This window comes from Leopardus geoffroyi, chromosome X (genome assembly GCF_018350155.1).
Source record: "Leopardus geoffroyi isolate Oge1 chromosome X, O.geoffroyi_Oge1_pat1.0, whole genome shotgun sequence".
Lineage (NCBI taxonomy): Eukaryota > Metazoa > Chordata > Mammalia > Carnivora > Felidae > Leopardus > Leopardus geoffroyi.
The window spans coordinates 112,543,101-112,568,233 of NC_059343.1; the positions used below are offsets into that span (position 1 = coordinate 112,543,101).

General features: G+C 42.9%; 1 protein-coding gene across 2 annotated transcripts; it reads left to right on the forward strand.

Moving 5' to 3' along the window:
* The first annotated feature begins 1,510 nt into the window (after window positions 1-1,510).
* ZNF449 (zinc finger protein 449) lies at window positions 1,511-24,586 on the forward strand. Of its 2 annotated transcripts, none has more exons than XM_045471217.1 (5): window positions 1,511-1,600; window positions 3,701-4,149; window positions 5,731-5,935; window positions 21,345-21,458; window positions 21,650-24,586. In XM_045471217.1, exons 2-5 carry the CDS (start codon window positions 3,796-3,798, stop codon window positions 22,531-22,533), a joined length of 1,557 nt encoding a protein of 518 aa, XP_045327173.1. In that variant the 5' UTR covers window positions 1,511-1,600; window positions 3,701-3,795; the 3' UTR covers window positions 22,534-24,586. The 2 variants fall into 2 exon arrangements, with proteins under 2 accessions (XP_045327173.1, XP_045327174.1); XM_045471218.1 differs by having other exon boundaries at window positions 1,588-2,024.
* Window positions 24,587-25,133: the final 547 nt, after the last annotated feature.

A 25,133-nucleotide genomic window follows, 5' to 3' on the forward strand; every position in this document is an offset into this window, starting at 1 on the left:
CACTTGCCCAAGGAAGCTCTACTCAGGGGAATCAAGAAAATCCGAATGGGGAAGTAAGTCTCCGTGGTGTCCCAGTCTTCGGGGCCAACCAAACCAGATAAAAGCACTCTCTCTGTCCCTCTCTCTCAGCTATTCCCTCATCTCTCAAGCTCTCTGCATAGACGCTGCAAGAGGCAGAAACAGCTTCTGCACCTGGCTGTGGATGTCCTGGGACAGGAGGGCCAGGGACCGCTCGGACACCAACAGATCTAGGGCCTGCTCCAGGGTGCGCGTCTCAGGCCAAAGCCACCTAGGAGTGACACAGCTCCAGGAGCCGCCTGACTGTTTCCAGGGACCTAGCGCCAGGAGCCACAGAAGCGCAAGTGGGAGGCCACCAGTCTGGGCCATCAGGTGCGGGGGGCAAAGGGGTGGGTGGGCAGGGCAGGTCCTCACTGTAGGCACAGTAACTCCTGGGGTGTCACAACAGGGGCCCTTTTTTGCTCCTGGGAGCCAGGGCCAGATGCCATGGTCAGGTTCCTAGACATCCTGACCCCGAAACCAGCCGCGACCTCCGGCAAAGGTGTCCGGAGCCCCGTGCGACAATAAACAGCATGTGCAGGATCCGCATGCCCCTGGCCCCCAGTCCCAGCCCACCAGCCCAACTCCGACCCGGGGGGAGCTGTCTCCAGTGCCCGGGGCCTCTGCGTGTTCGGGGCGGTGGGACGCCTGGTCCCTCATCTCACTTCCGCCCAGGTCTGGGAGGCACAATCACAGGTGGCTCTCCGTCCTGGTCCCAGGAGGGAAGTACCAGCACTAAAGTCTGGCGTCCGAATACCATCAGCACTAACTGAGGACCAATGTGAGGACTAGATCTCCCAGGAACAGCATCCCCTCTGGCCTTGTGCCAACTCACCCAGGAGGGGAAATGTGACCCAAGCGCGGGGCGCGGGAGGCACCAATCAGAAGACAAGAGGCAGGGCCACTGGGCGAACCCAAAGTCCCAGAAGCCCGCGGGTGGCGGCGGTAGGCAGAGAGGAGCACACAGGGTAGCGAGGTTGAAGCTCGGGTCTTCAAGAGAAGAAACTAGAAAGGTAGCCCAAGGCCACTGCGATCTGTGAGAGCCTGACCAGAGTCATAAGCCCAGGAAAGGTTGTTAAAATGCGAATTCTCGAGCTCATGCAAGCTGCGGTGCTTCAGGGTGTTGGGAAGGGGCCCAGAAATCTGAAGTTTTCCCAGACTCTCCCAAGAAATTCTTCCTGCACAGAGAGGTTTGGGAATCAGTGACCCAGTCCTAACAGAGTTAACGGAGGTCCCCACCGCTCTGATCTCTCTAGGGTTACCGGGAGAGAAGCCCTCCCTAGGATAGGAACCGGGAACGTCCCACCCAAGCCCCTGGGCTCCAGAGGCACTTAAGACCGGAAACGGGAAGGCTTCCATAGCAGCTGGAGGCCCAGGGGAGGCCAAGGAAGTGGCGACCCCTCCCACGTCAGCTTGCTAAGGGGCCCAGACGGCTGGCGGGTGTTTCGGGGCCTGCCGGGAAATGTAGTCCAAAAGGCGGGCGCGCGCCTGCGCCCTGCGCAGCTGCCCCGGGGAGCCTGGGAGAGCCGTGGGCGCCGAGGCGGTGAGTCCCCGAGCGGCCAGAGGGCGTGGCCGTCCCTGGGGCGCGGGCGCGGGCGGAGGTGCTCCGGTGCTGCTGGAGCTACGGCAACCGTCCATCGCCAGCTCTGACCCCGCGGCGTGTGCAGGGGCGAGCGACGGGCGGCGGGCCGCTGTCCGGCCGGGACCCTACCACCGCTCCCTGCGACCGGGCCGGGCCTTCCCGAGTTTGTCCGAGACCGGGATCGCCCCTCGAGGCGGCGGGACATCGTGGGCGGGAGCGCGCTGGGGCCATGCTCGCGCCCCAGGCAGGCGATTTGTGACTGGCTTTTAGACGTTCCCACGACGGGTCCCCCCTCGCCTTTCTCCGAGTGCCCGCTCTGCAAACACCTCTCTATCCGTGGGCCGGGTGAGAGCAGGCTCGCTCAGGCGGCTTTTGGGGAGAAGCCGTGAGTCCCGGGGTGCAGTGACGTTTCTTTGCGGAAGGGCGGATGGGGGGACAGCGGGACGGTCAGGGCCCTGGTGGACGTGGTGGAGGGTTCGGCGCGTCTGGGGAGGGCTGCGGGCTGCGAGGCTGAGCACGGTAAGGGCGGGTCCACAGCGCCAGCCGGCCGAGTTCCTGGATGCCCTCCAGCGACGGTTAGGTGCCTAGGCGGGAGATGGGGAAGCTTTCTAGGAATCAGTGCTCGGGACAATAACCTTTCCTGAGTGCTTCCTCTGTGCCCCGCATGCTGTCGTTCGCTTCCGTGCAGTTGCATCCGACACAGGAAATTTTGTGAAATCGATGCGATCATCATTTTCATGTTACAGACAGAAGCGCTGGGTGTCAGGCTCACAAAGCGAGCAGGTTATCCCGCCTGGGTGGTCTGCCGCTGAAGTCCAGGTTACCATCACGATAAGGGGTGATAGGATCACAGTGTACATTTGGAATGACTAGGTAGGAAGATCATGAGTATTTTTTTCTTTGTCCCACAACGGGGAAGAGGACAGGTACCTGAGGCATCTTGGCAAATGCAGAGAGAGAGACAGGACCCATAGCTTAGGGTGGGTGCTGGTATTGAGACACGTCTGTGACCTCAGGCATTGCCCTAAGAACATTTGGATGTTTTTAGACACGAGCGTTGCAGGAATCTGTTCATTCTAACCTTGTCACCATTTCTGTCTGGCATTTACTGGGTGACATGGGACAAGTTATTCAGTCCTCCTGAGCCTCAACTTTCAGTTCCCCCATCTGAATTCGTGGCATAATACTAGTCCCCGCCTCCTCTCTTTGGGTGAGGGCTACCTGACCTAATAAATGCAGGAAGCCGAGAACAGCACTTGGACTTAGCCACATGAATGCCATCAGTGGCCTTCGGAATTAATGCAGCCCAGATGGCTGATGGCCTGCCCTGATGTAGTGTATTTTTCTCATGAGAAAGCCAGCAGGCATGCCATAGCAGGATGAGGGTCACGCTGATGTGGGCTGAAGTACACACGCCTTGAGTGGAGAAGAATGAAAGGTTGCGGATTTGGAGCCTTTGGAGGTGTGGTTCTCCTAAGATGCCTGGTATTTAAGGCAACCAAGGGTTCCAATAGCACAGGGACTTTCAGGGTGGTTCACCACTGCTCCCCTATTTCTTTTGTGGCCTGTATATATTCAGAGACACAAAATAGCTTCTATTAGCTTGGGAGTATAGTCACAGGGCAGCACATCTAGGGTGCTTCATTTAAGGGAAGAGGTTCTTAGCCTTGGGTCAATGGAATTCTAGAGTTGCACTATCTAGTAGAACTTTCTACAGCGATGTCTATGGAGCACTTGAAATGTGACTAGTATGAATGAGAGACTGCATTTTTAATTTCATTGACTTTGAACTGAATCTACCACATGGGACTTGTGACTACCATATTGGGCAGCACGGTTCTCGAGGGTCCGTGTAGGGCGTAGAACATTTTGTAAATGTTTGGAAAATGGATGCAGCATTAGATGTGTATGGGTATTTTTCTAGGAAGTGATTCCCTGGCCTTCCTTAGATTCTCAGAATCACCAGAAAAGATTAAGGTCTGCTGCTTTAGGGCTTTGGCGGAATGTAAACAAGTTAAGGTAATCACTGCTGTTTCTCCTTTCCTTTTGTCCTGTCCTCAGCTGTGGGTGGCTCCCCCTTGACACACGTACACAAAGAAATACTGGAATCTGAGACTTCAGGCCCCAGAGAAATTGCACACGGCCAGAAGGGGGCGATGGCTGTGGCCCTGGGTTGTGCAATCCAGGCTTCCTTGAATCAGGGCTCTGTGTTTCAAGACTATGACGCGGACTGTGAAGTCTTCCGCCAGCGCTTCAGGCAGTTCCAGTACAAAGAAGCAGCCGGGCCTCATGAAGCCTTCAACAAACTCTGGGAGCTTTGCTGTCAGTGGCTCAAGCCAAAGATGCGCTCTAAGGAACAAATCCTGGAGCTGTTGGTGTTGGAGCAGTTCCTAACCATCCTGCCCACGGAGATAGAGACCTGGGTGAGGGAACATTGCCCAGAGAATAGAGAAAGAGTTGTGTCGCTGATAGAAGACTTACAGAGAGAACTTGAGATTCCAGAGCAGCAGGTGAGAAGAGTTTGGGATCTTGGTAATTAGACAGAAGGAAGTAGCAGAGACGTCTGATACTAGATCAGACATTTCGATTCCAACCCCGCGCTTTCCCTGAAACGATTTTCATTTTTTCCTTCTGCTGGAATTGGCATATGGTTCCGTGATTCTCAACTATTAAACCCAGCTTCTATTCTGTAACAAATACTTAGTAATGTCTCTTCTGCTGTCCTGAAATGAAATTTACATATAAGGTAACCTTACATATGCACAAAATCAAAAACAATACTACAATAAGTGGTCTGTGGGCCAAATGCAGCGCCAGGCCTGTTTTTATGCAGGCCATGAGCTAATAATGGTTATTGCCTTTTTAAAAGGTTGTTAAATACAAGAAGTGTAGGTGATAGACCAACATGACCCATAAAGGGTAAATTATTTAATATATGACTATAAGAAAATGTTGCCAGCCCGGGTCAGGTGGAGTCTAGAAAGGATATCAAGGGAAGGGGACATAGTTTGCCATAACCGAATCAGCATGTGAACACACTCCCTTTTCGGGCTTGACTGCACAGAAGACTTGAAGTTGTCAGATGCCCGCATCTGTGCCTAAAGTCACCGGGAAGGCGACAGCCACCAGTTCAGACTGGGACAGCTCAAACACTGGGTGGCACCGTGTGATTTTCCACAGTGGCAACGAGTGTCAGTCAATCTGAACAACAAGGAATACAGTGGTTGTCTGATTTCCCAGGTAGGGCTTTCCTAGAAAATTCAGGTCACGCTACCATATGCAAAACTATTTGGTGTGTAGATGAGCCACAGTGTGAAGTCCTTGACAGGTTCTTTTTACCTGGATGGAAGTTTGAGGGGGAACTACAGAGTTGGCGGGGACCCGGAGCAGTGCCGCACCGTGAACGGTATATACTCCCGTCTCTGCCCACTGAATGCCACCGGCCACCTGCCTTCATGCCACGTCACCCTGTGGTGGTGGCGCTGCTGTCCCCTGCTCAGAAGGGCACAGGGCAGAACCTGTGGCAGGAGGGAGAAAGGGCTTCGAGTTGGGCCTGAGGTGCCCGGTGTTGTGTGTTGACGGGGCTGTGCAGTGAGCCTCACTGAACCGGAGCCTTGCAAGATTTCCTGCGCCCGCCCCAGGGCGTAAGGAATTTATGGTTTCCCTTCCTCTCTCTGTCCTCCGGGTTTGGCTTACGATAGCAGATTTTACGTGCCTGTGGGCTAATCGTGCACTGCCCAGTACGGCCGCCACCCGCCAAGTGTGGGTGGCCCTTGAGCGCTAGCGATGTGGCCAGTGCAAACTGAGATGCGCTCTAAGTGGAAAATGCTGGCCACATTCAGAAGACTGAGCATGAGAAAAAAAGTAGGTGAGATATCTCCCTAGTGATGGTTGGCGTTGATTACATTCTGAACTTAGGGTATTTTAGCGGTACTGGGTTAACCGAGGCATGTTATTAAGGTTGACTTCATCGCTTTCTTCTTTGTTTATGCGGGTACTGCAAAAGCAAAATGACGTACACGGGTCACACTGTCGCTACCGGGCATTGCTGGTCTAGACTTTAGAGTGATGGGTTCTGCCATTTGCCCCAGATCGATAGGCAGGAAATGCTCTTGGAAGAACTGGCACCGGTGGGAACGGCACACGTACCACCAAACATCCACCTGGAGTCACCCCCACTCCAAGTAATGGGACCTGCCCCGGAGGGCCCAGTGGCAGAGCCTTGGATCCCACAGGCAGGGCTGCAGGAGCTGAGCTATGGTGCCGCTGAGGAGTGCCAGCCCTTCCTGGACCCCGGTAAGGCAGGGGTTTTATTTCCTTTCTGAGGTTTGTACTTTGAGAGCTGAAGCCTCTCCAGGTCTGGGGGTGGGTCAGAAACACCCACTGCTGGATGGAAGGGGACCACTGTGATGAAGCGTGGGAGGAGGGACGCCTCTCTGGGAGGAGCCGAGAACAACGCACGGTACATCAGATGGGATTAAAAACCCTGTAAGCTAATGACCCTGCTCAAGAAGCCTGTTTTCCCCTTTTCAGTTGTTTTTATTGTTATAAAATGCACATAACATAAAATTTACCATCTTAATCGTTGTGACGTGTATAGTCCAGTGGTATTAAGTGCATTATTAATGTCAAACCACTACTAACATCCGTTTCTATAACTGTTTTCACCTTGTAAAACTGAAACCCCAAACTCATTTAAACAAATAATTGCCCATGTCTCTAGCCCTGGAAACCACCAGTCAGCTTTCTGTCTCTATGAATTTGACTACTCTGCGTACCTCATCTACATGGAATCATACAGTATTTGTCTTTTTGTGCCTGGCTTATTTCACTTAACACATGTTCTGAAGGTTCATCCATTTTGTAGCATGTGGCAGTATTTCCGTCCAAGTAAAGGCTAAATAATACGCCATTGTACGTACCTACTGCATTTTCTCTATTCTCCGTAAATGTATGCTTAGTTTTCTTCCATGTTTTAGCTAGTATGCAAATATCCCTTTGAGACCCTGCTTTTACTTCTTTTGGCTATACAACTAGAGGTGGAAATGCTGAATCATACGGCGATTCTGTTTTTAATTTTTTGAGGAACAGCCACACTGGTTTCCACAGTAGTTGTACCATTTTACATTCCCGTCAATAGTGCGTAACTTTTCTAATTTGTCCACATCCTCATCAATGCTTGTTATTTTCTGTTTTGTGATAGTAGCATTCTTAATGGATGTGAGGTGGTATCTCACTGTAATTTGGAATTGTGTTTCCCAAATGTTAGTGACATGGAACATCTTTTCAAGTGCTTATTGGCCATTTGTAGATCTTCTTTGGAGAATGTGTATTCAAATCCTTGAACATTTCTTTTTCTTTAAGGTTTATTTGTTTATTTTGAGAGAGGGAGTGTGAGCCTGAGCATGAGTGGGGGAGGGGCAGAGAGAGGGAGAGACAGAGAATCCCAAGCAGGCTTCATGCTGTCAGCATAGAGCCTGCCACTGGGCTCGAACTCACAAACCACGGGATCATGGCCTGAGCCCAAACCAAGAGTTGGATACTTAACCTACTGAGCCACCCGGGTGCCCTATTTTTTTTTAAAGTTTATTTCCCTTTGTACCTTTCAAAAACGGAATGTGCTTTGTTGTTGAATTTTAGAATTCTCTATATATTCTAGATACTAATCCCTTATCAGATATGATTTGCAAATATTCTTCCCATTTGTGGGTTGCCTTTTTACTCTGTTGAAACTGTCTTTTGATGGATAAATTTTTAAATTTTTCATGAGCTACTCTGTGTCTAGCTTTTCTTTTGTTGCCTATACTTTAGGTGTCATATCCAAGAAATAATTGCCAAATCCAGTGTCATGAAGCTTTCCCCTATGTTTTCTTCTAAGTTTCATAATTGTAGGTCCTGACTTTAGGTTTTTGATCTGTTTTGTGTTAATTTTTGCACGTGCTGTCATGTAAGGTTCTAACTTCATTCATTTGCACACACATATCCAGTTTTTCCAGCACCATTTGTTGAAAAAAGTATTGTTTCTCCATTGAATAATCTTGGTGTCATTGTTAAAAATCATTTCACCGTATATATTAAGGTTTATGTATGGGCTGTCTGTTCTATTCCATTAGTCTATATGCTAGTAAGTTTTGAAATCAGGAAGTGTGAGTCCTGTAGCTTTGTTCTTCCTTTCCACGAATTTTTGTCTGTTTGGGCATCCCTGTAGAGTCCATATCGTTTTAGGTATGGGTTTTGCTATTAATGCAAACAAAGTACCATTGGGATTTTCATAGAGATTGTATTGAATCTGTAGATCACTTTTGGTAGTATTGACATCTTAATAGTATCAAGTCTTCCAATCCATGAACATGGGATGTGATCTTCTTTCTTTCTTTTTGTTTTAAAAAATATTTATTTATTTTTGAGAGAGAGAGAGACACACACACAGAATGCGAGCAGGGGAGGGGCAGAGAGAGAGGGAGACACAGAATCAAAGCAGGCTCCAGGCTCTGAGCTGTCAGCACAGAGCCCGATGTGGGGCTCAAACTCACAGACCATGAGATCATGACCTGAACCAAAGTCAGATGCTCAACCAACTGAGCCACCCAGGCGCTCCTATTTATATCTTCTTTAATTTATTCTACCAATGCTTTGTCATTTTTGTGGTATAAGTCTTTGATGTACTTAATTCCTAAGTATTTTATTCTTTCCGATGCTATTGTAAATGGAACTGTTTTCATAATTTCTGGAATTGTTCATTGTTCATCGTCAGTATATAGAAATGGAACTGATGTTTGCAGGTTCATTTTGTATCCTGGTACTTTGATGAATTCATTTATTTATGTTAACAGTTTTTTAATGGAATCTTCAAGGTTTCTACATACTAGATCATATAATCTGCCAATAGAGATCATTTTACTTTTTCCTTTTCACTTTCAATTCCTTTTACTTCTTTTTCTTGCCTAATTTCTCTGGCTAGAACTTTCAGTACTGTGTTGAACAGAGTGGCCAAAGCAGGCATCCTCACCTTCTACCTCAACTTAGAGGGAAAGTTTTCGGCCTTTTACCACTGAGTGTGATGTTCCCTGTGGGTTTTTCATATATGGCTTTTATTTATGTGGAGGTAATTTCCTTCTGTTCCTATTGTGTTGAGTGTTTTTTTTTTTTTTTTTTATCACGAAAGGATGTTGAATTTTGTCAAAATGCTTTTTCCACATCATTTGAAATGGTGTGTTTTTTTCCCTTTATTCTGTTAAGGTGGTATATTACATTGACCGATTTTCATATGTTGAAGCAGCCTTGCATTCTAGAAGCAAATATCACTTGGTCATGTTATATAATCCTTTTAATATTGCTGAATTCAGTTTGCTAATATTTTGTTCAGGGTTTTTTGTATCAATGTTCATAAGGGATATTGTTGTGTCATTTTCTTATAGTGTCTTTTCTGGCTTTGGTATCAGGGTAATGTTAGCCTCAGAGGATGAGGAAAGTGCTTCCCCCCCTTCATTTTTTTTTGGAAAAGTTTGAGAAAGATTTGTATTAGTTCTTCCCTAAATGTTTGGTAGAATCCACCAGTGAAGCCATCAGGTCTAGGGCTTTTCTTTGTCAGGAGGTTTTTGATTACTGCTTCACTCTCTTTACTAGTTTACTGAATAGGTCTATTCAGATCTTTCTGTTTCTTTGTTATGTAGTCTTGGTAGGTTTTGTGGTTCTGGTAATTTATCCATTTCATCTAGGTTATCCAATTGGTTCGTATACGGTTGTTCATAGTGCTGTCTTGTAATTGTTTTTATTTCTGTAGAATGATTGGAAATATCCCGACTTTAATTTTAATTTTAACAATTTTTGCCTTCTTTCTCTTTGTCTCTTTGTCTTAGTTCATCTGGCTAAAGGTTTGTCAAGTTCATTCATCTTTTCAAAAAGCCAATGTTTGGTTTCATTGATTTTCTCTATTGTCTTTCTAGTCTTTATTTTGTTTATCTCTGACTGATCTTTATTGTTTCCTTCCTTCTGCTTTGGGCTTAGTGTTTTTCTTTTCTTATTAGTTCCTTAAGTTGTAAAGTTATGTTACTGTTTTGGGCTTTTTTTGTTTACTAATGTAAGTATTTATTGCTATAAATTCCCTACTTAGCCCTGCATTCATTATGTCTCAAAAGTTTTGGTACTTTGCATTTTCATTTTCATTGATCTCTTAAGTATTTTCTAATTTTCTTTGTGACTTCCTCTTGCATCCATTGGTTATTTAACAGGGTGTTATTTAATTTTCACAAATTTGTCAATTTTCCAGTTTTCCTTCTGTTCTGATTTCTAACTTCATTCCAGTGTGGTCAGAGTAAGTACTTTGAATGAGATCTGTGTTTTTAAATATATAGAAACGAATTTGTGGCCTAACATACCATCTGTATCCCAGAAACTGTCTCATGTGCACTTGAGAAGAATCTGAGATTTTTATTCTGGCCATCTTAGTGGGTGTGAAGTGTTTCTTCAAAGACTGTAATGGTGTTGAGCATCGTTTCATGGGCTTATTGGGCGTTTGTGTATCTTCCCTGGAGAAATGCCTATTTAGATTTTTTGCCTATTTTTTTTTTTTTTTTTAAGTAGGCTTCACACACTCAACGTGGGCCTTGAACTCCGGTCCCTGAGATCAAGAGTTGGATACTCTAACAACTGAGCCAGCTGGGCACCCCTGCCTATTTTTAAGTAGGATTATATGTGTTTTTATTATTGAGTTGTGTATGATCTTTTTATATTCTAGATAAAAGTCTGTTATTAGATATATGACTTATAAGTAGTCTTTCATGTTTCGTGACTGTCTTTTAACTTTCTTAATAGTGTCCTTTGTAGCACGAAAGTTCTTTTTTTTTTTTTAATTTTGATGCGGTCCAGTTTAACTATTTTTTGTTTTGTTGCTTGTGCTTTTTATGTCATACCTAAGAAACCATTGCCTGATACAAGGTCATGAAAATTTAGCCCTAAATTTTCTCCTAGGAGTTTTATAGTTTTAGCTTGCATTTAATGCTTTGATTCATTTTCAATTAATTTTTGTATAAGTTGCACAGTAGCGGCCCAAATAATATGTATATTTACATATATTCTCGCATATTCAGTTGTTTCAGCATGGTTTGCTAAAAGGCTCATTCTTTTCACATTGAATGGACTTGAAACTCTTGCGCAAAATCAGTTGACTACAGGTATATGGGTTTACTGCTGGACGGTCAGCTCTAGTCTAGTGATCTCTATGTCTATTCTTATGGAAATACCACACTGTCTTTATTATTGCTTTCCAGTAAGTTTGGAAATATGAGAGTGTGAGGGCTCCAACTTTGCTTTTGCTTTTCAAGATTGTCTTGGCTGTTCTGAGTTTGATACAATTCCATGTGATATTTAGCATCAGCTTATCAGTTGCTACAAAGAAGTCAGTTGGGATTCTCATAGGGGTTGTGTTGAATCTGTAGATAAGTTTGGGGAGTATTGCCATGTTAACAGTGTTAAATTTGTGATGCATACACATGTGGTGCTTTTCCATTTGTTTAGATTTTCTTTCATTTTACATTTTTTATAGTTGCCCAAGTATAAGTTTTTACACTGCTGTTATGAAATTTGTTCCCAAGTATTCTTTTTAATAGTTCTTCCAGAGGAACTGTTTTCTTCATTTCATTTTTGGGTTGTTCATTAAAAATATATAGGATTACAGGGCGCCTGGGTGGCTCAGTCGGTTAAGCATCTGACTCTTGGTTTCAGCTCAGGTCATGATCTCACAGTTCCTGAGATTGAGCCCCCGCCTTAGGCTGCTGTGCGCTGACAGCGTGGAGCCTGCTTGGGATTCTCTCTCTCCCTTTCTCTCTCTGCCCTTCCCGTGCATGTGCTCTCTTTCTCTCAAAATAAATAAACTTGGGGCGCCTGGGTGGCGCAGTCGGTTAAGCGTCCGACTTCAGCCAGGTCACGATCTCACGGTCCGTGAGTTCGAGCCCCGCGTCAGGCTCTGGGCTGATGGCTCAGAGCCTGGAGCCTGTTTCCGATTCTGTGTCTCCCTCTCTCTCTGCCCCTCCCCCGTTCATGCTCTGTCTCTCTCTGTCTCAAAAATAAATAAACGTTGGGAAAAAAAAATAAATAAATAAATAAACTTAATATCTCTCTATATAGGATTATAATTAATTTTTGCATATTGATCTTGAGTCCTGTAATCCTACTTGTTTAATAGTTCAAATTATTTTTTAGTGGGTTCCTTAGGATTTTCTATATCAAAGATTATGTCATCTGAAAAAAGAGATAGCTTTACTTATCTTGTTCTAATCTAGATACCTTTTCTTCCTTTTCCTTGCCAAATTACCCTGGCTAGAACCTCCAGTACAATATTCAATGTAAGTGGTGAGACCGGACATCCTTGTCTTGTTTCTGATCTCAGGGGAAATGTATTTAGTCTTTTACTGTTATTTATGATGTTAGCTGTGGGCCTTTCCTCGATTCCTTTTATTAGGGTGAGGAAGTTCCCTTCTATTCACGGATTATTGAGTGTTTTTATCAAAACAACTCTTGAATTTTGTCACATGCTTTTTGTGCGTCTATTGAGATGATCATGGTTTTACTTTTTATTCTCTTGTAATGGTGTTTTTCCTTAACTTTTGAATGTTAAACCAACATTGCATTCCTGATGCAAATATTACTTGATCCTGGTGTATAATTCATATTATATGTTGCTGGATTTGGTTTGCTAGTATTTTGTTGAAGATTTTTATATCTATTTTCATCGGAGATACTGTCTGTAGGTGTTTTTTTTTTTTTTTTTTTTTTTTTTTTTTTTTTTTGGTCCTGTCTTTATCTGGTTTTGTTATCAGGGTACTATTGGCCTCATAGACTGAGTGGGAAAGTCTTTGTTCCTTTTCTATTTTTTGGATGTGTTTGTGAAGAATTTCTGTTTTTTTTCTTTTGTGGTTTATACCTTGGATGTCACATTTAAGAAACTGTTGCCTAATTCAAGGTCATGAAGATTTATAGCCATGTTTCCTTCTTTTTTTAAATATATTTTTTAAGTTTATTTCTTTTGAGAGAGAGAGAAAGCACGAACAGGGAGGGGCAGAGAGAGGGGAGATAGTGAGAATCCCAAGCAGGCTCCACACTGACAGCGTGGAGCTGGACATGGGGCTTGAGCCCACGAACTGTGAGATCATGACCGGAGCCAAAGTCAGATGCTTAACTAACTGAGCCACCCAGGTGCCCCTCTTTTTTTTTTTTTTTTTTAAAGAGAGAGAAAACGTGAGTCAGGGGAGGGTCAGAGGGAGAGAGAGAGAGAGAGAGAGAGAGAGAATCTTAATCAGACTCCAGGCTCAACGCAGAGCCCAGCAGAGGGCTCAATCCCATGACCCTGGGATCATGACCTGAGCCAAAATCAAAAGTTGGATGCTCTGGGGCGCCTGGGTGGCGCAGTCGGTTAAGCGTCTGACTTCAGCCAGGTCACGATCTCGCGGTCCGTGAGTTCGAGCCCCACGTCGGGCTCTGGGCTGATGGCTCAGAGCCTGGAGCCTGTTTCTGATTCTGTGTCTCCCTCTCTCTCTGCCCGTCCCCCATTCATGCTCTGTCTCTCTCTGTCCCAAAAATAAATAAACGTTGAAAAAAAAAATTAAAAAAAAAAAAAAAAGTTGGAGGCTCAACCAATTGAGCCACCGGGTGCCTCTGTACCTATGTTTCCTTCTAAGAGTCTTGTGGATTTAGCTCTTAAATTTAGATCATTGATCCATTATGAATTAACTTTGGTATATGGTGTGAGAAATGGGACTAGCATCATTCTTTTACATGTGCATATCTAGTTGGCCCAGCACCATTTGTTGAGGAAACTATTCTTTTCCCATTGAATTGTCATGGTACCTTTCTCAAAAATGGATTGACAATAAATGACAAGGCTATTTCTGGCTTATCAATTCTATTCCACTGATACATTTTTCTTTCCTTATGCCAGTACAGTGAGTTGGAAAGTGTTCCATTCTCTTCTGTTTTCAGTGAGAGATTATGTAGAATCGGTGTTAATTCATTAAATGTTTGGTAGAATTCACCACTGAATCATCCAGACCTGGGCTTTTCTTTGTGAGAAGTGTCTTGATTACTAATTCAGTACCTTTACTTGTTATAGGTCTATTCTGATTTTATATTTCTTCTTGAATCAATTTTGGGTAGTTTTTGTGTTTCCAGGAATTTGTGCATTTCATTTATCTAATTTGTTTCTGTGCAGTTGTTCATACTATTCCTTTATAATCCTTTTTATTTCTGTAAGGTTAGTAATAGTTCCCCTTTCATTTATGATTATAGTAATTTGAGTTTTCTTTCTTCTTTTCTTGGTTAATTTAGCTGAAGAGTTGTCAATTTTGTTAATTTTTTTCAAAGAACCAACCTTGGTTTTATTGATTTTCTCTATTGTTTTACTGTTCTCTGTTTCATTAAATCCTGCTCTAATCTTTATTATTTTCTTCTGGTTGTTTTAGGTTTTGTTTGCTCTTATTTTTCTAATATTTTAAGGTGCAAAGTTAGGTTATTAATTTCAGATTTTTCTTTCTTTTCAATATAGGCATTCATAGCTATAAATTTCTCTTTAAGCAGTGGTTTAGGTACATTCCTAAGTTTTGGTATATTGTGTGTTCATTTTCATTTATCTCAAAGTATTTCTAATTTCTTTTGATTTTTTTATGATTATTTATTTAAGAGTGTGTTGTTTAATGACCTTGTATTTATGAAGTCCTCAAGTTTCTTTCTGTTATTTCTTTTTTAAGTAGGCTCCATACCCAGCGTGAAGCCCAATGCAGGGCTTGAACTCAGAACCCTGAAATCAAGACCTAAGCTGAAATCAAGAGTCGGACACTTAACCAACCTAGCCACCCAGGCACCCTTCTGTTATTTTTTTCTAACTTCATTCCATTTTGGTGGGAGAATATACTTTGTAATTGTGATCCTTTCACATTTTTGAACATTTGTTTTATGGTATAGCATCTTGACTGCCCTGGAGAATTTTCCATGTGCACTTGAGAAGAACACATATTCTGTACTTCTTGGGTGGAATGTTCTGTAAATGTCTGTGACATTTAGTAGGATTATAATCTTTTGTCTTCTATTGTTGATCTTCTGCCTAGATATTCTATCCAGTAGTGCAAAGAGGTATTTAAGTCTCTGCTACTGCTCAATTGTCTATTTCTTTTACTCTTTCTGTCAGTTTTTGGAGTCATGTATTTGGTACTCTGTTTTTAAGTGCATGTATGGTTAGAATTGTTGTATCTTCCTGATTGGTCATTTTACCATTATAAACTGATCCTCTTTATCTCTAGAAACTTTTTTGTTTTGATGTCCATTTTGTATGATATTAGTGTAATCAGTCTGGCTGTCTTGTGGTTGTTATTTGCATGATATATCTTTTTTCATCCCTTTACTTTCAGTTAGTATCTTTGAATCTAAAGTGTGTCTCCTGTAGACAGCATGTAGATGGATTTTTAAAACCTAGTATGATGATCTCTGCCTTTTGAGTGAGTTGTTTAATGCATCTATGTTTAACCTGATTTTTGATATGGTGTAATTTACATCTGCGATTTTACTTTTTGTTTTCTATATTTCTCATATCTTTTTTGTTTCTCTGTCCTTCGTTTGCTGCTTTCTTTTGCAATGAGGAAATGTTTTGAATGTAGCACTTTACTTAAGTCAATTTTCACTATTTTTTAAAAATTATTTCCTTAGTGGTTACTCTAGAGATTAGCATGTACATCTTAACGTAATCAGATTTAGATTTATACTAATTTCATGCTAGTAAAATATAGAAATATTTCTTATATGTACCTCTATTTTCTTCCTTTTTTGTGGTGTTCCTATCATACATATTGCATTAAAAATGTTAAAACCTCAAAAAAATGTTAGAAACCCAAAAATACATTGTTAAAGATACTACTTTATATAATTTTAAGCCTTCTAAAAGAGCTAGAGAAGAAAGAAATACAAATAGATATTATGACTTTTGTTGTATTAACATTATTTATATTTCCGGTTTTCTTCATCTTTCCTGTGGATTTTAGTTATTAATTAGAGTCATTTTTTTACCCCCATACAGTTTTGCGCTCATCCACCTCATTTGTGCTGTTATTGGCAAATATATTACATTCCTACAGATTATTTGCCCAACAGTGCACTACATATATATTGTTCTATACACTGCTTTTAAAATCTTTTAAGAGAAGAGGGGCACTTAAGTGGCTCAGTCAGTTAAGCAACTGACTTCGGCTCAGGTCATGATCTCAGGGTTCATGAGTTGGAGCCCCGCGTCGGGCTCTGTGCTGACAGCTCAGAGCCTGGAGCCTGCTTCAGATGCTGTGTCTCCCTCTCTCTCTGCCCCTCCCCTGCTTGTTTGTTCATTCTCTCTCTCTCTCTCTCTCTCTCAATCTTTTAAGAGAAGAAAGGAGCAGAAATTAGTATTTATACCGTCTTTTATAATTACCCTCCCTTGTTGTGCCCTTTGTTTTTTCGTGTGGATTTGAATTCCCATTTGGAATCAGTAGCTTTCAGACTGAGGAACTGCCTTTAGTATTTCTTGTTAGGCAAGACTGTTGCCAATGAATTCTCTCAGTTTTTGTTTATTAGAAATACTGTTATTCCAGATTAATTTTTAAATTTTTTTTAATGTTTATTTATTTTGGAGACAGAGACAGAGCGTGAGAGGGGGAGGGGCAGAGAGAGAGGGAGACACAGAATCCCAAGCAGGCTCCAGGCTCTGAGCTGTCAGCACAGAGCCTGACGTGGGGCTCAAACTCATGAATGGTGAGATCATGACCTGAGCTGAAGTTGGACACTTAACCGACTGAGCCACCCAGGCGCCCCTCACAATTCATTTTTTATAGATAGCTCTTCTGGATATAATTTCTCATTTTTCTTTGAGCACTTTGAATATGTTGTCCCACTGTCTTCTGGCCTCCAGTGTTGCTAGTGAGAACTCGGCCTTTAATTTTATTGGAGTTCCCTTGTAAGTGACAAGTCATTTTCCTCTTGCTGTCTTTCAAGGTTTTCTTCTTTTTATGTGACCTTTAGGATTTCTACTATGATATGTCTGGTTTTTTAAAATGTTTATTTTTGAGAGAGAGCAGGAGAGGGGCAGAGAGAGAGAGAGGGAGACAGATTATCCCAAGCAGGCTCCTCCGTGCTGACAGCAGAGAGCCCTGATGTGGGGCTCATACTCACAAACCCGGAGATCATGACCTGAGCCGAATTTGATGCTTAACTGACTGAGCCACCCAGGCTCTCTGATATGTCTGTTTGAAGATCTCTTTGCGTTTGTCCTGCTTGGAATTCATCTAGCTTCCGAGATGTGTAGATGAATGTGTTTTCAACACATTTGGGCAGTTTGGCACCACTGTTTCTTCAATTTGGTTTTTTTTTTTTTTCTGCTCCTTTCTCTCACCCTCTCCTGGGTCTCTCATTATACATGTATTATAATGGCACCTAGTGGTACCCGACTTTTCTCTGAGGCTCTTTTCACTTCCCTTAATTCTTTTTTTCTCTCTGTTCTTCTGATAGTATAATCTCTACTGATCTGTCTTCAAGTTCACTGATTGTTCTGATAGTTCACATCCATTCTTGAGCCATTCTAGGGAATTTTTCATTTCAGTTATGGTACTTTTCAGCTCCAGAATTTCCACTGGATTCTTATTATACTTTCTATTCATTGATATTCTCTATTTGATGTGATGTGATGTGATGCTGTTTGTCATCATAATTTACTTCCTTAATCATGGATTGGTTTCGTTCTTGGATACTCATAATGGCTACTTTGAAGTCTTTGCTATATTCACTATCTAGTCACTTACATAGGCAGAGTCCGGTCCCCACTCTTTTTTTTCTTCTAGTGTATGAGTCATACTTTCCTGTCCACATGCATGGCTCATCATGTTTTGTTGGAAACTGGACATTTTCTTTTTTTTCTTTTTTTTTTTTTCTTTTTTTTCAACGTTTATTTATTTTTGGGACAGAGAGAGACAGAGCATGAACGGGGGAGGGGCAGAGAGAGAGGGAGACACAGAATCGGAAACAGGCTCCAGGCTCTGAGCCATCAGCCCAGAGCCCGACGCGGGGCTCGAACTCACGGACCGCGAGATCGTGACCTGGCTGAAGTCGGACGCTTAACCGACTGCGCCACCCAGGCGCCCCGGAAACTGGACATTTTAGATAAAACATTGTAGCAACTCCGGAGTCCTTCTTTCCCCTCCCTAGGGCTTGTTATTGTTATTTGTTTGCTTATTTGTTTGGTAATGGCTGCGTTCCTTCAGTCAACTCTAGTCCACTGTGAAATGTTAACCTTTTGATGTTGCCCCTCAGGGAGCACAGTCTTGGATGTGCACACAGTCACCCTGGAAAGGCAGCACTTTTATAGGGCTTTCTTTGGCTGCCTCTTTCCCTGACCTGACCCTGCCATTAATTTCCAGCTAATTGCTCTATTGTTTTCAGCAATGCCCTGGAGCATAACTCCTCCCTGGACCAATCTAGTCCATTTCAGATACCTTTGTTGGGCTGGCTCCTGAGGTCAAGTTTTGAGATTTGTTGTGATCCCAGGAGGGCTCCTCCCAGCTTGTCTTTTTTCCCCACTTCTCTTCGGCAAGCTAGTCAGCCTGGGGTTTAGGGTGTATAGTCCATAAATCTATCAAACTCTTTCCTGTTGCCTTTCATTATCATCTGTGCTCTTTTTTAGAATATCCTTAGGCTTAAATGTTCATCCTCTGTTGCAAATGAATCAGGTGTTTTTTTTTTTTTTTTTTTTTTTTTTTTTTTTTTTTTTGAGAATATACTAGGAGCTACCTGTTTTAAGGCCTGCTTCTCCGAGGCCAAATCTCTGATACATTGCTCTGGAGGTGGGGGAAATGGTGTGCTTATCTCTAAGTGAAACTGCCACTTTCCAGCTGAGCACTAGGTCCGGCCCTCAGGTCTTCTTGGGTTGCATCTCCAGGCTTAGAACCACTGTCTTATAATCACAACTGCCTTACAAGGACAGACAGGGAGTACTCTAGTGTTGTCACCAATAGGACACCCAGGGTAGCTCCTCCATGCCACCAGTAGAGACTGGGCAGATAAAAGCTGTCCCCACCTTGCAGCCACGATTGTTTGGACCTGAGAATCAACAATGGGTAGCTGGGGTAGGATGAGAAATGCTGAGGTCCTGCCCCTTCCAAGAAGATAGCCCTCGGAAGGGTCTGGGGGAGAGGCTGCCTCGGTCCCTGTGCCAGTGTAGAGTGGAGCGGGGAGAGGCACCAAAGAGAACTGTTGTGGTTTAAATCCTCAAGAATCTCCCTATTACCGGGGCTCCTGGGTGGCTCAGTCAGTTAAAGGTCTGACTTCGGCTCAGGTCACGATCTCGCTGTTTCCGAGTTGAGTTCGAGCCCTGCATCGGGCTCTGTGCTGACAGCTCAGAGCCTGAAGCCTGCTTCCGGGTTCTGTGTCTCCCTTTCTCTCTGCCCCTCCCCCGCTCGTGCTCTGGCTCTCTCTCAAAAATAAATAAACTTAAAAAAAAAAAGAATCTCTCTATTACCTGTGAATTTTAGCAGATTAAAAAAAAATAGATGTTTCCTAGTTTGCTGTAGGCCCTTAGGACCAATGTTTGTTTTATTTTTTTTAATTTTTTAAAAAGTTTGTTTATTTATTGAGAGAGAGAACACGAGCAGGAGAGGGGCAGCTGGAGGGAGAAAATCCCAAGCAGGCTCCTAGCTGTCAGCATGGAGCCCATTGCGGGGCTCGATCCCATGAACTGTGAGATCGTGACCTGAGCCCAAATAACGCTTAACTGACTGAGCCACCCAGGTGCCCCTGTTTTTTTTTTTTATTTATTTAAAAAATTTTTTTTAACGTTTATTTATTTTTGAAACAGAGAGAGACAGAGCATGAACGGGGGAGGGGCAGAGAGAGAGGGAGACACAGAATCGGAAACAGGCTCCAGGCTCTGAGCTGCCAGCACAGAGCCCGACGCGGGGCTCGAACTCACAAACCGCGAGATCATGACCTGAGTCAAAGTCGGACACTTAACCGACTGAGCCACCCAGGCGCCCCATCCTGTTTTTTTATTTTTAATAATTGTCACTAGTTTCAGTGGGAAGGAGGTCTGCAGAGCTCCTCGTGATATGTTGGAAATCCACCTCCCCGACTACATTTCGGTTATAAATCCACATTTTACACCGAGGCCTTTGCTAGTCTGCCTCTTTCAAGTTTCAGTTTTCCCTCATGGCAGCTTTCCTTTGATCTGGAACCCCCAGTTTTGTTTGACCTGTGCCATGTTACCCTTTGATCCCACTCTTCGCTTTGCAATCTAAACAAAAACAATGCAGTGAATTTATTTTTCATTTTTTGTGAGCTTATGTATTTTGAGAGAAGGAGAGAGCACATGGGGGGAGAGGCAGAGAGAGAGGCCCCAGCGATCTGGGGCTCACACTCACAGCAAGACCCTGACTCGAGATGAAATCAAGAGCCAGACACTTTACAGACTGAGCCACCCTGGGCACCTCAACAATATAGTGAACTTAAACAAAATTGTATTTGAAATGCATTTTTGCTTGTCATTCTCAATTGCAAAAGGTCTTTTTTCCATGAAAATATAAAATAAGGTATTTTAGTCCCCTTCCTATGTTTTGACATAATGTTTTGAAACGTAAATTTTCATTCCTTTGCTAATGTATTTTAATAATGCTACTATTTAAAAAAATATTGCTGATGTTTAAACAGCATCCTGCAGTTAGATTTCAAGGCAACAGTTTTCATCCCACACTTTATTGCAGACCAATATACTTTGCCAGACCGAGGAAGGTGAGGAAAGGTCGTGGAAAGAGAATGTGAGCCACAGCAGCTGTCAGTGGGGAGAGAGGTGGTAGGACATGGGGACAGTGAATGTAAGAACTTGTTCTAGTTGTTCTTAGACTGATAGAAATACCGTTGGATGGTTTTTTGGGCTAATTTCAAGAGAGTGCACTTCTAGACTTCCCCTGAAATAAACATAAACCCTGCTTTTGCTTGTTGGCAACCTAGGCATTTTCCATTTTATTTGAAAATCTCGATAGAAAAGATTCGAGTAAATAGTTTCATAACCCATACATTTATTTATTAATTTTTTTCAGCGTATTTATTTTTGAGAGAGGACGTGCATATGTGCAGGAGCGGGGGAGGGGCAGAGAGGGAGGGAGAGAGAGTATCCCACGCAGGCTCTGAGCTCTCAGCACAGAACCCGACTTGGGGCTCAAACTCACGAACCAAGAGTTCATGACCTGAGCAGAAATCAAGGGTCACGTACTTAACTGACTGAGCCACCCAGGTGCCCCTCCTAACCCCAACTTTTAGCTTTCTCTTCACTCGGTATCAAGAGCAGCATTTCTCAGTTTTATGCCAAAATATGCCAAAACTCTATGAAGATTTACTGCCTATTTTGGTTCTAACCTGAATAAATTGAATATCAGACTAGATCTAGAAATCACGTAGTGTGTTGATTCCAACACAGAAATGGTTTACTCTCCTCCCATAGAGGAGAATGGCCTGGAATTGAGCACGAAAGGATGTTCTCTCATCACATGTTTTGTTTTTATCTTTAAAAAAGAGGGTCTCTTGTGAGAGATCTTGGGTGGAGTCATAGTCATTGGGGAGGAAGTGGACCTTAAGCGGCCACATGTCCCAGATGTCATCAGAGGAAACCCTTGATGACATACACTATTCTGCTTCTCATCTTTCTTATGGCCAGGGTATCCAATACCAAAGCTGGACGTGAACTTTTCATTGGAGCCTCGAGAAGAGGCATGGGTGAAGGAACTACAAGATTCCAAAGAAATGAAACAGTTACTTGACTCCAAGATAGGTAAGTCCTGGTTCATTGACGTCATGGAATAAAGAAAAGAAAAATTCGGCCTTCATCAGGGTAAGGAGTTTGGGATTCTACCAAGGAGTTTCTGTATTCCTGCTGGTGGTTTAATACAATCCTTCCTTTTCCCTCGTGTGTTCCTCTCTGGGGGACGCAGTGACATCTTCAGTTTCTGTTTCTTCTCTCAGGTTTTGAGATGGGGATAGAAAATGAAGAAGATTCTTCAAAACAGAAAAAACTGGAGAACATGTATCCATTTATTGTTACTTTAGAGGGGAACGCTCTCCATGGGCCCATTTTGCAAAAAGACTACGTACAGTTGGAAAATCAGTGGGAAAGTCCCCCGGAGGATCTACAGACAGATTTAACAAAACTGGTAGATCATCCGAACCCCTCTGCAGGAGAGAAACCTGAGAATTCCAACTTAGAAGAGCCTCTCGACCCCAGACCCCAGAAGAAAAAGAGTCCAGGGGACAAACCTCACCGATGCCCTCAGTGTGGAAAATGTTTTGCGCGGAAGTCGCAGCTTACAGGGCACCAGAGAATTCACTCTGGAGAGGAACCGCATAAATGCCCTGAGTGTGGAAAAAGATTCCTTCGTAGTTCAGACCTTTATAGACACCAACGGCTTCACACCGGGGAGAGGCCCTACGAATGCACTGTGTGTAAAAAGCGATTCACTCGACGGTCGCACCTTATAGGGCACCAGAGAACGCATTCTGAAGAAGAAACCTACAAATGTCTTGAGTGTGGGAAAAGCTTTTGTCATGGATCGAGTCTCAAAAGACATCTGAAAACTCATTCGGGTGAAAAACCTCACAGATGTCACAGTTGTGGGAAAAGTTTCAGTAGACTGACAGCTCTTACTTTGCATCAGAGAACTCACACCGAAGAGAGACCTTTTAAATGTAATTACTGTGGGAAAAGCTTTAGACAGAGACCGAGCCTTGTTATTCATTTAAGAATTCACACAGGGGAGAAGCCATACAAGTGTAGTCACTGTTCTAAAAGCTTCAGGCAGAGGGCAGGCCTTATTATGCACCAGGTCACTCACTTTAGAGGACTTCTTTAAGAATCTTGAAGAGAACAGGTTCCCACAGAGATTGACACTAACTAAAAAAAAAAAAAAAAAAAAAGTTAACCAACAGCAGCCTGTTTGCCTTGGAAGAATCTTTTTGTTTGAGCTTATGAGAACAGGTTTTAAAAACTATTTAAAAAGCCCTTCTTCCAAAGTATATGAATTCCAGACTATCTGTCTACTCTTGCAACATTCCCAGATTCGATTTATGCTGTCTCTCTTCCTTTTTTTTTTTTTTTTTACAATGAAATGTTTTGCGTCCTAAGCCAACTATGTCATAGATATAATCATAAAGCATAGACTTGATGACAATCCTTTTCAGAGTAGGGTCAATATGATGGATGATCATGTCTATCAACATAGCTACTAAAGCAGCACCATAATTATTCTGCTGTCATTACGAAAGGGGATGATGTTCGTGCAAAGCTTTATATGTGTCCTCTAAGTAGTAAGCAAGGAGACAGTGTGTTTTATCAAATAATAAAAATGTGTCGAGAACACATTTGCCTGGTAAGAACTGGGTTATTTCCATTGAGATTGTTTATGTCGAAGGAAATTAAGATTTTAACCTTTACTTATGCATTTTTGCAAAGTTTGCTAGTCTGTTTAGTTGGCGGTCTGGGGTGATGCTGCTTAGAGCTGAGTATCAACTTGATGATTGATTTTGTTCACAGAATAACTAAGCTCTTTGTGGAAGAATCCCTTGGACAATTGATGTCACACAAGTAGAATCTAACTTAATTTAGATTGCGAAACCAGTGTCTGTGGCTTTTTACTGTCCTTTGATATTCACCGATGTGTCTCTCCGTGCTTTTAAGATTTTGCCCATTCTTTAATTCAGTGTCCCGCTAACCGTGTGTCATAGAGCACTTAGTTCTACAAGATGTTTTACAAATAAGTTCGGGAATCCCTGCTGTCCCCACTTTTCTACATACACAATGCACATCAGCACACAAGGATCTCTGAGAGGTCCTCCGGTAAAGGCAGGAAAAGCACCTCTTTTGGCTGAGTGTTTTCTAAACTTATTTGACGCCCAGAACCCTTTTTCATGTATACCCGGTAATAACCCACAGAACTAGTATTCTGCAAACATTCCTTGGAACACACCGCCTTTAACCATTTCTATAGCTATCAGTATAGTTTTGTTGCTCCCAAGCCTAGTTATCTTCAGTTGTTTCAAGGGTGTTATGAAAAATTCTTTACGTATATACATTTTTTTTTTATATATAACACACACATCATTTTAAGGAGGTGAGGGTCACCAATCGAGATAATTTATCAGTCGTTCAGTGATTCTCAACCTCCTTGAATTTTACTTATAATCACACACGCATATTGCTACTTATATAAACATTGTATAATCGTGGTAAGGACTCAAATTCCTGTAGCAAGGGAGGCACTCTCTTTGTCAGTTATAGCTGTTAATACATGAAAATATTCATTCAGCCTAGTTCCTTGTTATAAAATACAAGAAGTAGGACATTCAAGTATTTTCCCTTTATGAAGACACCAGTCATTCTTTCCCTAAACTAGGAGTAGGGAAAGTGTATTTTGTTCTATTCCACTGAAGTTCTCGGAAGTGATGTTGAAAATAAGTATTTCGGGGGCAAGTACTCTGTGCCTAATTGGTCCTGTTCTAGGCTTAATGGAAACTAGTAAAGACATGAATCCGTGAGTCCGGTTCATAAGGAGTTTATAGTATCGTTAGTTAAACAAGAGTTGGGAAATAAATGGAGAACAATGCAAGAGAGTTTGTAATTAAGTGCCAAAGCATATCACGTGCTACAGCCAGGACGTATCTTTAATTCCTGTCATCCAGGTCCCTGTATGATGCTGCTATAAGTGTGGGGTTAAAATTGACATCCCAGTAGCAATAAACATGTAACACAGGAGGAGTCTGAATGTAGAGATGAAAAATACGGAATGTAATGGCTTCTCTTTTCTCTCTTGTGGACTTGCATTCAAACCAGAACAGTGCCTTAGAATGGATGTGCCCAACTGCTCTGTATCTATGCAATATTTTAATAAAGTGGAAATGTGTATGCTCTTCCTGCTTCAATCACATTAACTGATGGTTTGAACAACTCAGAAGCACTTCCGACAGCTATGGCAGCAAGTGCCACAGTTGACTGCTGCTCCCACCCAAAGGTGGGATCACTTTACTCCCTGCGGCCGTGGTGCCGGCTTCATGCATCATTCTGAGCATTTCCTACAGGCAAGTTTAGCTAGTAGGCTTAGTTGTGATCATAGTGTGAGCCACATCCTCCCCGTCATCTGTAGCATACACACATAGCCGGGTTTTGCAGGGTTGAGAACATCCGTTACCTGTTGCCTTGTGATACTGTCCCATATGTAACACACACCGATAAGTACTTGTGACATCAAATCAAGAAATATGTGAAATCTTGGAAACAGACATCCTAGTTAGAACATTGTGTGGATGTGTCTCATTAAATTTCTGAACATTTCAGAAAGGTAAGGGCAAAATATCTACCTACTATGAAGGGCAAAAACCAGTACCCATCTCAGCAGTGCTAAGAAGATTAAATGAGAGATGTATTGTTCAGGCCTTACACAGGATAAGCTTTCAATAA

Bases quoted from the DNA above. Each gene is read 5' to 3' on its own strand.
- ZNF449 (XM_045471217.1), top strand. From the start codon at position 3,796: ATGGCTGTGGCCCTGGGTTGTGCAATCCAGGCTTCCTTGAATCAGGGC. The intron at 5,936-21,344 runs GTAAGGCAGGGG...TCTTATGGCCAG, and splicing joins CCAGCCCTTCCTGGACCCCG to GGTATCCAATACCAAAGCTG. The intron at 21,459-21,649 runs GTAAGTCCTGGT...TTCTTCTCTCAG, and splicing joins GTTACTTGACTCCAAGATAG to GTTTTGAGATGGGGATAGAA.